Source organism: Malaya genurostris, chromosome 3 (assembly GCF_030247185.1).
Source record: "Malaya genurostris strain Urasoe2022 chromosome 3, Malgen_1.1, whole genome shotgun sequence".
In the NCBI taxonomy this organism is placed as follows: domain Eukaryota; kingdom Metazoa; phylum Arthropoda; class Insecta; order Diptera; family Culicidae; genus Malaya; species Malaya genurostris.
In genome coordinates, this window is record NC_080572.1 from 43,007,232 (window position 1) to 43,022,492 (window position 15,261).

Here is a 15,261-nt window from a genome sequence, read left to right on the forward strand (position 1 = left end):
CTACGCTTTTTTTTACTAAATATTAAGAAAATAATTGGTATTTATATATCTAAAAATACCAATTATTTTCAAATGAAAGAATAGAATACTTTCTGCGTATACCTGTTTTAAATTTGACAGAACTGTTCGAATAAATGAAACTAAAACGGCTGGCTGGGGATACGTTTGTTTCAGTTTCAGTTATATTAGGGCATATTCAGTAGTGTACTAGTTTTAGATGCATAATTTATGTCAGTTTTAAAATTTAAATCTAGAAATTCCAACAAAATAGGTTGGCAGCCCCAGCAGCATTTTATCAGTGTTTCAAATACAGAAAAAATAAAACGGCAGCGTATACCAGTTTTAAATTTGACAGTAGAACTATTCGAATAAATAAAACTAAAACGGCTTGATGCGGATACGTTTGTTTCAGTTTCAGTTATATTATAGACCATAGGAAAGCGGCAAAGTAATCCTTGGGACCTTTTTTTTGCTCGCCCAAGTCAGCTGGAGATGAAGTTCAGCTTTGTTTTTTTTTTTTGCTCACTAAACCAACGATGGGGGCGCAACACTTATTCTGCCTTATACCGCCAAATTTTCTCGGTACGCCACTGGTTCGCCCATATTTGCTCTTAAAACACGAGTGAAACGCTGTTGGGGCTGCCAGTTTTTCTTGTTTCAGTTCTGGAGTGTTCTAGTTCTAGATGCATAATTTATGTCAGTTTTAAAATTTAAATCTAGAAATTATAACAAAAAAACTGACAGCCCCAGCAGCGTTTTATCTGTGTTTCAAATATAGAAAAAATAGAACGGTAAGGGCATATTCAGGAGTGTTCTAGTTCTAGATACACACTAAGATTCAATTCCGTTGTTCGGTAATTTTTTTGACGAAAACTTTCGGTAATCAATAGAAACTACCAATATTTCGGTACATGAACTTCATTTTACAAAAATTATGCAAATTTTTACCGGACGATCAGTTTTACGTAAGTTTTCATTACAGATTCTGTAAATAGATATACAATTCATACGGTAAATCTGAATAGTCGCCGAGTACGGTAAAAACCATACCGTCCGTATGGTAAAATAATCTTCCAACAACCGAACTTCTGTAAATACTGATTGTCGTGAAACTAACTGTCAAACAGTTATTAAAATTTTCTGTAAGTGTCTTTTTATTTACCAATCGAAAAATATTTTGAAGAGTTCGTCGAATGGAATGAGGTACAAGTGCACAAGTTTTTAAAACATTAGAACTACTCAAAGCTTTTTGTTTACTTATAGGCAGAAACCAATTTCATATCACTATGTCCACTTGCTGCCAATACATTTCGTTCGAGTTATTTCTGGTGGACTTGACAGGTTGTGCAGTGCTCCGAAAGGCGCTCATAATTCCGGTCAACCGGGAAGTGAAGTTACAATTTTCTAGATATTTTTTAATATTTTTTCGTGGATATATAGTGCACCGTAGTTACAACTGGTTCGAACTTTCTTCACTCGTTTCTAAGAAAAATATCCAAATCCGAAAAACCTTATCGTAAGCTTAAATTGTATGTTGTTTTTTGAAATTCTAAAATCTATTCAAATTCAGAATTTACCAAAAGTAAACAAACGCAAAAAAATACCGAATTATTCGTTAGATCCATTTGGTTTACAGTTTACGGTAGTTGTTTGACAATTCAGAAATAACCGAACGATCGGTATTCAATTCAATTACCGAACTGATTACCGAACGTTCAGCTGTTGAAAGTTCGGTAAAAAATTACCGAATTCTGCGAAATTTTCTAAGTGTGTACATAATTTATGTCAGTTTTAAAATTTAAATCAAGGAATTATAACAAAATAAACTGGCAGCCCCAGCAGCGTTTTATCTGTGTTTCAAATATAGAAAAAATAGAACGGCAATGTATACCAGTTTTAAATTTGACAGTAGAACTGGTCGAATATATAAATCTAAAACGGATTGCTGGGGATACGTTTGCTTCAGTTTCATTTACATTATAGACCACCCATATGAATCTTGCAGCTGCTGAATTTGCTCTAATGTATACCAGTTTTAAATTTGACAGTAGAACTGGTCGAATAAATAAAACTAAAACGGATTGCTGGGGATACGTTTGTTTCAGTTTCATTTACATTATAGACCACCCATATGAATTTTGCAGCTGCTGAATTTGCTCTAATTAATCGCATCTGATGATATTTTTGAACCTGTCAAAATGGGAGAAAAATGTAAATTGCTGAATGGAGTAAGAAATATTTTTGTTGACTGTGAAAATAAGAACACATTTCTGGATAGATCAGTGATAATCACTACAACCTTCATTACATGAATAATATATTTTGCTACATGATTTATCATATAAAATAACGAGAGATGAAATGCGCACACAATAATTGCCTTTGTACTGAAATAGCAGGGCGAATTTTTTTCGAGAAAACCGTGCGTATTTTTTCTCAGTAATTTTGTGAATAGTTATTCATTGCATGAGACTAGTACTTATATAATACAATGATAACAGTTTGAGGAAAGTAACAAATTTATAATTGGAGTGCTAAAAAAACAAATCCAAAGTTATCTGATAACGAAAAAAATATTTCTTTTTTGTAAGAAATTATTTGTTTACGTTTGTATTTTATCCTTATTTTTGGGTCACAGCTGCACCTCGCCGAGGCATAGAGTTCGATAAGTCTAATAACGTTTTGTGGTAAATATTTCAGTACGGCGAAAAACATTTTTATTTTTTTTCCGAGAGCTTTAGTACTAACAATTAGTTATTCTATATAATATTATGACCACAGAAAAGTAGTACTTCGAATAACTCATCGTTCAAGGCCAAAACAAGATGTAAATATTTTTCTGGTTGCTGCCAAGCATTAGAATGCCACTTAAAAAATAATACACCAAATGAAAAAAAGTTTTTTCATATTTTTACTGGTTGGAAGAAACTTTTGTGATAGCGCCAACGCTGTCAACTGTACATTTTTGTATTCGATACAGTAATACAGATATGTTCTCTTAAAATACCGATCTTTGAATTTTCATACAGATAAATACCGATTTTCAATTTTTGTATTTGATGGCATAATATTGAACCAGGTGATTTTTTGCTCTCAAAACCGGTCCTCCAACAATAGATTTTTACTCATACACATTCAATAGATTGATTTTTTCGATAAAATTAATTTAATTTAATAGTTGGCAGCTTAGAATAGAAGCGCTATTTTTTAGAACCGCTAAAAATAATCTGTCATTGAAAATAACAGTTAAGCTCAGTAGACAGTAATCAACAGATTCAAAATAGTCGTCATTCATTATTCATAAATAGACGTGAACATCAACAAATAGTTGATGAAAAGCAAACCGATTACAAGTACATAACACATTACTGAAAACTATATGAGCGCTATTATTCCGAACAGCACTGTACATTAACAACAATCACAGAGGATAGTTTAACATTAAAATGGGAAAGCACACCAGAATTTTGAAGATACGTTCACATCATTCCTATTCTATCGAAAAAGTATATATATATATATATATATATATATATATATATATATATATATATATATATATATATATATATATATATATATATATATATATATATATATATATATATATATATATATATATATATATATATATATATATATATATCTCTTATAAAGCAGTAAACTGTAACTGTGGTCTCCTTGGCTACAATAAAATGTTAAACAAACGAGCTCTACTCGAACACCAATGCAATCGAAGTGAAAGGTAGTACTGGGCAGGATGGTTCCAGTTGTAACGCTGCTGCCATACAATCGGCCGATGCCGCATAATCACCGAGACTTTCCATCACTCTTCCTAGAAGGAACCTACAGATAAGGCTTGATCAGCTACGTTGGAAATTTGAAAATATTTTATCACCTACCAAATTTTTGGACAGTTTGGATCAATACGAGCAGCATCCTTTAAAGTTTTTTCTGCCAACCTTGGCTCCCCCAGAGTGAGGTAAGCCTCGCCTAAAGCACGCAAAGCGTCAGTGTGATACGGGTTTGCACATACCGCATTCTGAAAACTTTGCTTTGCTTCCGCCCATTGTTGTTGATATACGTGTATTTGGCCACGCTACGGGTTAATACCATTAAATGGTAAAATAATTTACAAATATATTCATTTAAAGGTTACACTTATTTTATACAAAGCAAAATTTTAGCAAAAATTATTTTTTAGTTTTCTTTACGACTCGTCAGTACAGAGGTTATTTTGTGCTTAGGGCACATAACCGTTTTTAGTCTTGTTTCGTCATTGACTCATCAGTACATAACGGAAATTTTACATCGTTCTCGCTGGTTATGTTGAACTGGTGGTGGTATAATAGTTCAACATAAACTATTACGCACCGACGAGTCTAACCCGAAGCCTAAACAAAACTATCAAGTATATTGTTGAAACTAAAGTCCTCACCATGAACATCACTTGATGTGACACCGGGTTTATCAAGCATGCCTCCTGAATGCAGTTGATTGCTTCGTTGGGTTGCTCTATGGCCAGATAAACGTCGGCCAGCAGCAACCATATTTTGAACTGTGTTGTCCAGGCTTTTTGAGGTCCAGGTCGGGGGTTGAATGAGCTTAAAGAACTGGCAGCTTCACTCAAAGCATGTTCAATACGAGATGCCGCTAAAGATGCAGCGTGAATAGAATCTAGAATTGAAAGAAGTAATGTCGTAACGATAAACGTTTTTGACACAATTTACGTCAATTTGTTTAACTTACTGGAATCTTTGTCCGACATTTGTGAAGATTGCATTTGTAATACGCTCTTTGTATCGGAATGTTTTTCATTTTCGTGCTCCATTCCGTTGCCAGCATTTGCTAGTTGTACTTCATACACTTCCCGCCAGATAGACAGCATACGTTGAACGGTTTCGAGTGCAGTCTCAACGTCTTTCAGATGTAGCTCAAGGTGGGCTTTGACATGCAAGAGATTCAAATTATCTGGGAATTCTTCGGTGGCATCTTGCACAACTGCTAATGCTTCCTTCGGGCGCCTGTTTGCCGTGAGTAGAAGAGCGAACAAGTGTAAACTTGAGGCATGTTCTGCTCGAAGGGACAAAGCGTTGGTTATATGAAGCAGTGCCTCGGCGATATTGTAATTAAAGGCATACTGACACGCTAGGTAATACTCCGAAAGGTGATCGTTGGGATCTTGAAGAACTGCTCGTTCAAGCGCTTCATATGCAAGCTTATTAAATCGAACTTTTTCCGACACGAGATTTGAAGAAACAGCAATTTGCTGTAAGCCTATTCCAACAAATAGTTGAGCTCTCGAACGTCGTAGTCCTTTGTTCTCTTTACTTAAGGCTTCTTCAGCAAAAGCTAGACCTTCTTTGATCTGATCTAAATGTTCATAGCACAATCTTGCTGCCAATAGACAACTAAGTCCATCTTGAGGTTCTAATTTTGAATATTCCTTTAGCGCACAAACAGCGTGCTTATACCGTCCCATGGCAATTAAACACGTCGCATACTGCTTCCATACGTGGCTCTCACCAAAAGAAAATTTCAATGCTTTCTCCAGCGAATCGTGAAGATATCCGGCCTGATTCCAACGTACCGTAGCTAATGTCAGTAAATCGTATATGGCCGTTGCGTTTCCCAACGAATGTAATCTAGCTTCTCTGAACTCGGGACTCTGTGACAGGACAGCATCTCTTACAGCTAATACTTCGGCAACCAAAAGTAATAGAATTGTTTCCTCGTGTTGATTTTTCGGAATGAATTGCTGCCTGGCAGAATACTTCTTTGGCTCCCATAACCGTTTATTCGCAGAACTGGCCGCGTTTAGATTAGTCGGTGGTGTATAAATAGTTCCTGATACTCCTCTCAATAAAACTTCTGCTAGCTGCCTTGCTAACGTCAATCTTAATGTCTGTGTAGCCTTTGTTTCTACAGCATTCAACATCACTCTGTAACGATCGATCGCGTTTTGCAGCTTTCCAGCTTTTATCAGTACAATTGGAGCACGCTGTAAACCTGTTTCCAAAACCGCACCCATACGTCGAACCTCGTTTTGAGAGTTAGTATCCTGACCTTGGAGATACAATATACCCAAATCTGCAGCTCGCTCAAAGCAAGTGATCATTTCCGTTTCTTGTTCGGCTTGCTTATACTTCGAAGCTGCCTTTGCACCTTTCTTCTCTAAACACATACCTTTGATTGCGTATGATTCCGCCAGGATTCGAATACTTCGCCTAGAATGCAGCAAGAGATAAAAATTCACACCCTGTTATAATTCTTTACTTACGGTGACAAATGTTTCTCCGACAGTGTATTCAGTTCAGCCAATATAAAATTTTGCAACGATTCGTCGTATTGTCCACAGGCATAAAACAGCTTCGCTAGCAGTAAGTGAGCATCGAGAGCAATGCCTGCTTTCTTCCCACTTTCACCAATAACTGAATTCAGGTAGCGTTTGGCCTCGGAAAGTCCCAATTTAGCCTTGTGGAAATTATCCTCTACTGGCGGGTGTTCTTCAAGATATTTTTCTAACTTACCTTCGCCCATCAAAAAGTTTGCAAGGCTCTCTTGAGGAAGAAACAAATTTTCTATGACAAAACAATCTCCGATTGAAATAGAAATGACTCACCAACTTGAGGATACCCTGCCTTAAGTTCGTCTGCTAGTTCGGTCACTCGTTGCCATTTGCCCTCTCCACGACACTGTTCTATGATAGTTTCAAGTTTAGTTACTTGATTCCGGTTGCGCCCGGTCATTATGAGTTTTAGATAGAGTTTTAATATACTTCGATTGAGCAATTTGAACTTTTCAATTTATGGAATCTGATACAATCTGATTACCAGTAGAGATGGGAAACTTATCGATATTTATCGATAATATCGATATTACCACGATATCGACGATATCGATAATTCATAGCATTGACAAAAATTATCGATATTCGATATTGCAACCAGTTCAGTAAAATTATAATTTCATATTTTTACTTCGCTCGTGTAGTTTTTATCTAATATTTGATATTTGAGCTATGTTTAAAAAAAGGGAAATCGAATCAGCTGTTTTTCAGCGATGAATGTTTCGACTTTGGTTTCAAATTCTATTTAGGAGATAGGAATAGGGGCTGGGGTCCACTAGGAGATTGATAGTACCTATTAGCTCTCTCCGGACTGTACCAGCCTAGATGCCGTGTGGAATCCGGCGGAAAAAAATGAACCAAGAATAGATCCACTGGGTTCCTGCTTCCATGTCGTAAAAGGCGACAATTGCAGGAGTTTCTTTTTCCTTTCAGTTATCAGATATTTTCAATGTTTTACTTCTGATTACTCTATTTTACTAAATCATCTCTTTATTCAACCTATCAATTTCCGTCTAGCTTCGGAGAAAAGTTTTATTAGGAATGATTTCTTCTTCCATGTTATTGATTGTCTTTCAGGATTATAAAATGAATGATAAAAATCAACCATTGCGCAAATCCGTTTATATTACAAATTTAATAACAGAGATAACATATATCGGTATATTGAATACATAGTAAAAAACACTTGATATTAATATTTCAAACAGTAAATTAATATTTTTCTCGGTAGCCGGCTGCCCAGATCAACTAATATAACCAAATAATAATTTTAATAAATAATTAAAACAATAAAGCGGAAATAATAAAGAATCAAGACGCGTGTGAAATCTGTTGACCTTTGTTTGGTGATTTAAAATGATTTTATAATAACTGTTTAGAATATTTCAATGCAATGAATCAACTTTTTTGTCTAAATCCTATTCGCTCGTTTATTTTGTATCACGTAGTTTCATTTATAAAAACGTGCTTAATCCACCTAGCAGTGAGATGATACCTTTTTTTTATCAATCCGCATGTGTTTTTTTTTGCATGACTAAAAAAACGCGAAAGGTAGATGCATAAACGAGTGACTGCATACTCAACAGCCGGCTGTCCGGAGTTTTGTCAATTTCGGAGATTGACTATTTCGTGCATTATATTGCCAGCACAAAGTAACACATAAAACCATAATACTTTAAAACATTCTTGGTAGCCGGCTACCCAGAGCAATAAACACATGATAACATTATTAAAACATTTACTAACAAAGTATCCTCTCCTGTGATGCATGTGGGAATGCAGAGGATTCCTCGGTTCCTAGTAGCAACATGCATCGAACTAACAATCCTTTCCCTCCCAAGTAGATATGCATTCGGACGTGGCCGGCGTCGGTATTGATCAGCATGCATGGTTCAATACAGTTTGCACGGTGTGAAACAATGTGTTATTCCCAAACATGTTACTTCAAAAAATCATTTTGCAATCTCAATTGGTCCAGATCAATAACGGAGTAGCAACACACGGGCGGTTTCTAATGCTAATACTAATGCTAAATCCTATTTAGGAGATAGAAATGTCAAATTTGTGCGCACCAAAATAGCAGCACTGCGCGCCCATACAATTGACATGATATGTTGAATGTGATGCCATGCGATGGCGTTGTTGGACTGAAGATTAATTTCGCTCCAAGCTGACAGGTTCTGCTAAAATTGACTTCCTGCACGCAACCCTTCTATAGGACGAACATGACTTAAGGTAAAGTATTTTGTTGGCAGCGTTTGTTGAGCAAGCTGCAGAGAAAACAGATATTTTCTCTTATTGGGAAAATTACACAGCATGCAAAGAGCTGAAATTCATTGCACAGCGTCATTTGATAACTTTACCAACATCAGTTGACTCCGAAAGAGTCAATTCAACAGCGGGAAACACGGCTTGTTTGAGTCCAGGGAATTTTCAATTTTTGAAAATCTAATTTGTTCGGCTGTGAACCTAACTTAATTTTTGCAATCAAATGTACTTTCTTGTTTCAATAAATTTTTATTTCGGTGGTAAAAATATCGATATTTATCGATAATATCGATATTAAGCAGCGAAATATCGATATTATCGATAACTGATTTTATTCGATATTTCCCATCTCTAATTACCAGAGATGCCAGGTCATTTTTTCTAAATTCTGTGATCAAGCCAAAAAACTGTCTGTGCAAAATTTGTGCACGTTTGCCGTTACAAAATATCTGATCGAAATCATTTTGGTGAGCAAAAAAATGATTTCGCTACTTCCAACTGCTCTGTCGGATATTCATTTTCTCTCAGTTTTCCCTAGCGAATTAAAGACTTTTTGAGGCTCATTGAAAGTCTGTGATCGATGTGAAACACAGATTAACCTGTGAACCTGGCATCTATGCTGATTACAACATCCCGCATACGCATTGCTGCCAGACGGCTGACTAAACGCTGCTAGCGGGCAAAATATGGCTGGCAGCCATTCTGGTGACCGACTGCCCAACGTTGTCAAGTATACCGATTTATCGGTATTTATATAGATACCTCTATACCGCAATACAGATATGTACTCCCAAAATACCGATAATTCACGGGTCGTACAGATAAATACCGATTTTCGTTGATAGCATAGATAGACAGGAGAAAAGGTTGCTACGAGACCTTTTTTTTTGCTCAACAAAATGAGCTTTGGTGACATTTCCGTGAACTTATGTTGACGAGATTCTGATACTGATATGGTACAGATTAGAGTGACGACTTCTCATCCGTAATGTTGGCAACAATTCAAAACATTCTATTAGCTTTACATTGAATTGACAGGTCGTTTGTTCGTTTGGAACTGGAAGCTGTCATTCCAAACGAACAGCTGTCGTCACTCTGATTATAGTCACTCTAGTACAGATAGATTTTTGCGCCGAATGCAGAATTTTGGAAAAATGACCTGGCAACGCTGCGACTTCCACACCACTAGTGATGTCTGATTTTTAGTATTTATCGATTTTTTTTTTATTTATAACAATTTTTATTCAGGCCAATTTGCGTATGGCTTTACGTGGCCGATTTACCCGTGTTTTTGTTACATAAAATTATTTTTTTATTGTTGGATCTCGTTGTCACCCTTCTTCTAGGGGGAGAGGAGCTTTCATTTCCTTCTAGCGAAGATTGTCCGTCATTTTGTCCGTTGCTTATATCATCCATTGCTACATCGTTGGAATTGTGAGTGGTTTCCGTTTCCTTGTTTTCATTGTTGATCGCAGTCTTGGGTTCATTTGCAGTTGCTGTAGATGCGCTTTGTACATTGATTGCCGTTGATAGTTGGTTAGATGGTAAAGGTGCTTTTGAAACAGGAGCACTGCATTCACTAGTTTCCGTTGTCGGGTGGTTGTCCTTGTTTTTTTTGTTTTGTTTGTTTTCGCAGTTTCAGTGCATGGTTTGCCGTAGTGTGCAGGTTGTTCACAAAACTGACATGTAACCAATTGATTTTCATACGTAATTAACGTTTTACACGGATGTATCCCGTCTTGACCACAAATGATGTAAGATGGAATTGCTTTACGTAGTTGCATACGTACCACTCGCACGCCATTCCGGATACCCGGAAAAAAATTCCGCCATACTTCCTTTTCGATGGAAAGAACTTCACCGTACTGCGACATACATTCCCGAACATACCCCTCGCTGGTCTGCGGGGGAAGGTCATGCACGCGTACTACTATGGCATTGTCCACCATGAACACAGGGATTTTATATTTAACATTGTCATGATCAATACTGTGCACCCCGTTATTACCCGAAGCAAATGCAATTGCATCTTTTTCACGTTTAAACATAATGTACACACAGTTCGACGCCTTGTTGAATTGAATCTCACTTACATCATTAACGTTTAGATGCATTCGTTCCTTAAGCAAGATTTCAATTTCGGTTGCTGCAGGTCTAACTTTGCAGCGCTTGAAATCAATACAAATTGAATTTGGCCTTGTAGGCCAAGTTTCAGGCTTTGTTAAATCGTATTTGCCCATTTCGTACACTCTATTGTTCACTGCACTGTATTGTCTTTGTTTCTGTCGTCGCGACCGTAAGAAATTTTCGACTGTGTCGTTTGCGATGCGAGCACGAACTGAGTATTTATCGATTATTAGGTATTCGATTAGCTGCCCTTACACGAGACAATATTATTGTCAATACAAGGAGTATTGACAATACTTTTGATCGTGTAGTGGAAACTTCATTGGATTGACGAAAATATTGTCAAGAAATCAAAACTGCTCATCAATCCGAAAATACTTTCTCTCCAGAGAGGAAACTGCCAAATATGTGCAATGAACTCATCTCTCAATATTTCAATGTTCATTTGCAATATTTGAAGCTCCAAACGCTTGATTTTCTCGAAAAATGCGGACTCAAGTTACCAAGTCAATTGGATTGACGGTATTGACAATACTTTGGATTGACAATAATATTGTCACGTGTAAGGGCTGCTATTAATAAAAGAGGAGTCGATTAGTGTAATCGATTACTATTAAGCATTAATCGATCAAATTATTCTAAACAGAATCAGAGCTGCCGATTGAAAATCTGTGCTATATCAAATCTTTACCATTAGTGTATCAGTAAAAAGAATGAGAAAATGTGGTTGAAATGTCAAGAAAATTCAATAATATCTATAATCAAACGGATGGAAAAATGTATGAACATTGTAACCGTAGGCAGAATGGATCAAAAATCATTATTTAAATTGAAATTCGTATTTCCTTGAATTATGACAAATGATGCTGCAATTCGCATCATAGCAACGTTTAGACTTAGACTGCAGACAGAGTGAGCGCGAGAAGCTGAGCCGAGCTTGGTGCTGACCAAAGCAAGAAACGTACTTACAGCAAAACTGAGGGACCCTGTCAGAGTGAAAGTTGAGCCGATTTCTCACTTGTACTCTAAAAGAGTTTTTTTTTTATTAACTGCTAGTATCACCAAATACAAATTATAATACGGAATACTTCGACAAATTTTCAAGGACACATTTTGCATCGTGCGGTACACTGTCATGATACACTGTCAGAGTGACAATGTACTTTAACGAGTTTTCTATAAAACTAACAACACTGAAGGGTAAGAACAAGTTCACCATAGTTACTGTTTATTATAGTGAAAAATAAATAAACAAACAGTTTTTATCTGATAATCAAGATCACAAGCGAAATGTAAGTTAAACAATAATCTAGAATGGTTAAGCCACCATGAATATACTACTAGCTGTATTAATATTTGTAGATTCGTGGGTGTTTGTGTCAATTTTTCATCTTTTGTGCTAGTGCCGGTGATATTTAGACTGATTGTTGCAGTTTAATACCGCAACGATAAACATAAACAAACAAGTTTATTTTGCACCGTAGCAACTAGCATAAAGCGTTGCCAGAAACGATCTCCTTCCACATTTTCAAACTATCGCAATGAAAGGGAGTAATTTGCTAGGCTTACTTGTTCAGGCTGTGAACCAAACATTGGCGGTTCGTTTGTATGGGACTTAGGGGTATTATTATTTGAATTTGGTATCACCCTCGCTTTTGATTTGACAATGTTAGTCACCAGCTCGGCTTCGCTTCTCGCGCCCACTATGTCGGCAGCCTAAGGCTAAACGTTATCTACTAAGGGCATATTCAGTAGTGTTTTAGTTCTAGATGCATAATTTATGCCAGTTACAAAATTTAAATCTGGATTTTATAACAAGAAAAACTGGCAGTCCCAGTAGTGTTTTACTCGTGTTTCAAATATACAAAAAATAGAACGCATCGTAGACCAGTTTTAAGTTTGACAGAAGAACTGGTCGAATAAATAAAACTATAACGGCTTGCTGGGGACACGTTTGTTCCAGTTTATGTTCTATTATAGATCTTCCATATAGAACTTTTAACTGCTGAATTTGCTCTAAGGTTGTGAACCATTTCGCGGTTAGCTTTAACTTTTGGTTGATTTTTTTCAGTGTCGGAAAATAACCATCGATCCGTCAAAAATAACCATGCTCTCGAACAGAGTTATTTTTGACAACATCAAAATAACCACTCAAGTGTCAGATTTCAACCAAAAGTTACCCGCATTGGCTTGGCTTCCAGACGGCTGACTAACGGCTGCCAGCGGGCGCAATATGGCTGGCAGCTATTCTGGTGTCCGGCTGCCTCGCCGTTACCAGACATACACCTTAAACGATACAACCATGTCCACCAGGATTTCTGAAGTAGACGTGGCTGCCATCCGTTTGTCATACCGATGGAAATCTTTGACATTTTCAACGAAGGTGAAAAACTGAAAACGCTCGGCTAACTAAGATATGTTTCGCCAAATTGGATTTGACAGCCGTCACTGAAACAATTTTGGTAGCCGTCTGGTGCCCATGGCTGCACAGGTAGCCAAAAGGCTGTGCGGGTGAAATTAACCGTGAAATGGTTCACAACCTAACTCTGCATAAAATGTTCAAAACGACGAATGTAACATTTCAGCTGAACCGAGAAAAGCGATGTTGAAAAATAATCGCACAATTTTAAATCCTATTTAAAAATGAGTAATTGAAACAACTTCATCTTTTCACTAAAACGTCAAATTTGTATGCGTGCAACGTATCATAGTGAGTTTTTCATAATTTTCAGCTACAAAGACAACTTTTAGGCAAAAACGACACTTACGTGGTTTTGTAATTTGATCATGTACGTTTGACAGTATGATAGGCCGTTTTTTCCAGGTTGACTTGACACGCTTCTGTTAGTTACGTCGTTTTGCGAAAGTCACAGTGTTCTTTCGTCGTTTTGTGACTCGCACTTGTGTGAAAGCCAGTTTTGCTCGAAAACATTATTAAGAGCTAGTTTTGCATGTCAAGTGGAAAAAAATGACAGTCGACTCGTTTTTAATATGTTTTGATAATGTTCGCTTTTGTTTGACGAAGGATTCATAACGGTTTCTAGTATTGGAGACAAATCAGTTTCTTTCCAAATTAATCAGCGTATTTTTCAACAAGCTTAATAGCAACTCGATCCCATTAAATATCTCCTACTCTACAGTAAGTCTCACTTTCATAATATCACACTAGATCTGCTTTTTCGTGGAAATTTATTTTGTCGTAAGTCCGCGCATACACTTTTGTTTATGCTTTGTTACATTGGTCAAAACATTGCCAATTGACGAAAGAAGCATTAATGATTATTTTTCATTGATTTCGACATACGTCAAATGTGTTGACAGATTTTTTAGTGAATCTATAGTGAATTGAGAAACGGTGTTCGGGTAGTGCGTGTATTAGAACATTCCTAACAAAATGCAATAAAAATCTCGGTTTGTTTACCTTTGTTACTTAGGTCGTAATGAACATTTTATACAGAACTGATATAAATCTCGATTATTTGATTGCTATTAATCGATTAGCTTGATTAGTGGCCCTGTCGTTAATCGATTACAAATACTCAATTACTTTAGCCTTTTAATCGTTTATTTCGATTAATCGAGTAAAAAACATCACTACACACCTCTGCCAGATATACACCTCAAATGATACATCCGCATCCAACAATTCCACATCTAAATCTTTGACATTTTCAGCTAAGGTTATAGTCCAATCCACGTGCGAATGTGTTGGTGTGGCTATTCTCAGCCGTTGAAAAATTAATGCTAGTATGAGTATGTCGAAATAACTTAGTGAATTTTGTCGAGCCGCATCGTGCCAATTATTGAAGACATATATGCAATAAAAACACTGCAATGCCAAGAGAACAGTTGAGAAAGACATAAAATCGTTCATGAAACTCAATATCACGTAATGGAACTGTCTTCTATTTGGTTCATTAGTTCATAGCTTACGAAATTCTATATGCATTTTTCGCAGTGTATGATTATGAGTCAAAAATGTTATAACTCAGTGTAAAATTGAACCCACAACAAACTTTGACTTCGGCTCGCACACATTCTAATTTCGTATATGAATAGATCTGCGCACTCTGCATCGGTGTGAATAGCAGAGACGTCAAATTGCTCAATTAGATGAAAACGCTCGGCTAAGTAAGATACAGGCGGCCCCCTGTCATGACGCCATCTTGATGAGATCAAAATCGGAACTTCAAAATCAGCTGATTGTAACGTAAACAAACAAGCAGTAACAGGTTTGTTTTTTTTTTTGCGTTTACCTTGTTTAGTGCACGAAAATTAGTGAATTTTGGGTCGACTCTCTCACAATAACTTGTCGGTTTACCTAAAATACAGCAGACAGTGTTTTGAGACATCAAGTGAAGATAATTTTCACAATTTGAGTGTCGCGATGAGTATCAAAACATCGCAGTGTTTGGGGCTCGAAACGCGAGGGGCTCAACGTAATCGGTATACTTTCAAATGGCTGGTGCTCACATACCTGTGTCAGATGGGTGGATACAGGTGACTATGTTTTGCCA

At 36.7% G+C, this 15,261-nt stretch overlaps 1 protein-coding gene across 1 annotated transcript; it reads right to left on the minus strand.

Annotated features, from left to right (window-relative positions):
- Positions 1-3,633: 3,633 nt before the first annotated feature.
- On the minus strand, positions 3,634-6,838 carry LOC131437162 (tetratricopeptide repeat protein 7B). The gene is made up of 6 exons (XM_058606329.1): positions 6,623-6,838; positions 6,281-6,560; positions 4,750-6,227; positions 4,439-4,677; positions 3,903-4,099; positions 3,634-3,846 (listed from the first exon to the last, which is right to left on the minus strand). Exons 1-6 carry the CDS (start codon positions 6,747-6,749, stop codon positions 3,714-3,716), a joined length of 2,454 nt encoding a protein of 817 aa, XP_058462312.1. The 5' UTR covers positions 6,750-6,838; the 3' UTR covers positions 3,634-3,713.
- Positions 6,839-15,261: the final 8,423 nt, after the last annotated feature.

Bases quoted from the DNA above. Each gene is read 5' to 3' on its own strand.
- LOC131437162 (XM_058606329.1), bottom strand. From the start codon at position 6,749: ATGACCGGGCGCAACCGGAATCAAGTAACTAAACTTGAAACTATCATA. The intron at 6,561-6,622 runs GTGAGTCATTTC...TTCTTCCTCAAG, and splicing joins GGCAGGGTATCCTCAAGTTG to AGAGCCTTGCAAACTTTTTG. The intron at 4,100-4,438 runs GTGAGGACTTTA...ATTAACCCGTAG, and splicing joins CACATCAAGTGATGTTCATG to CGTGGCCAAATACACGTATA.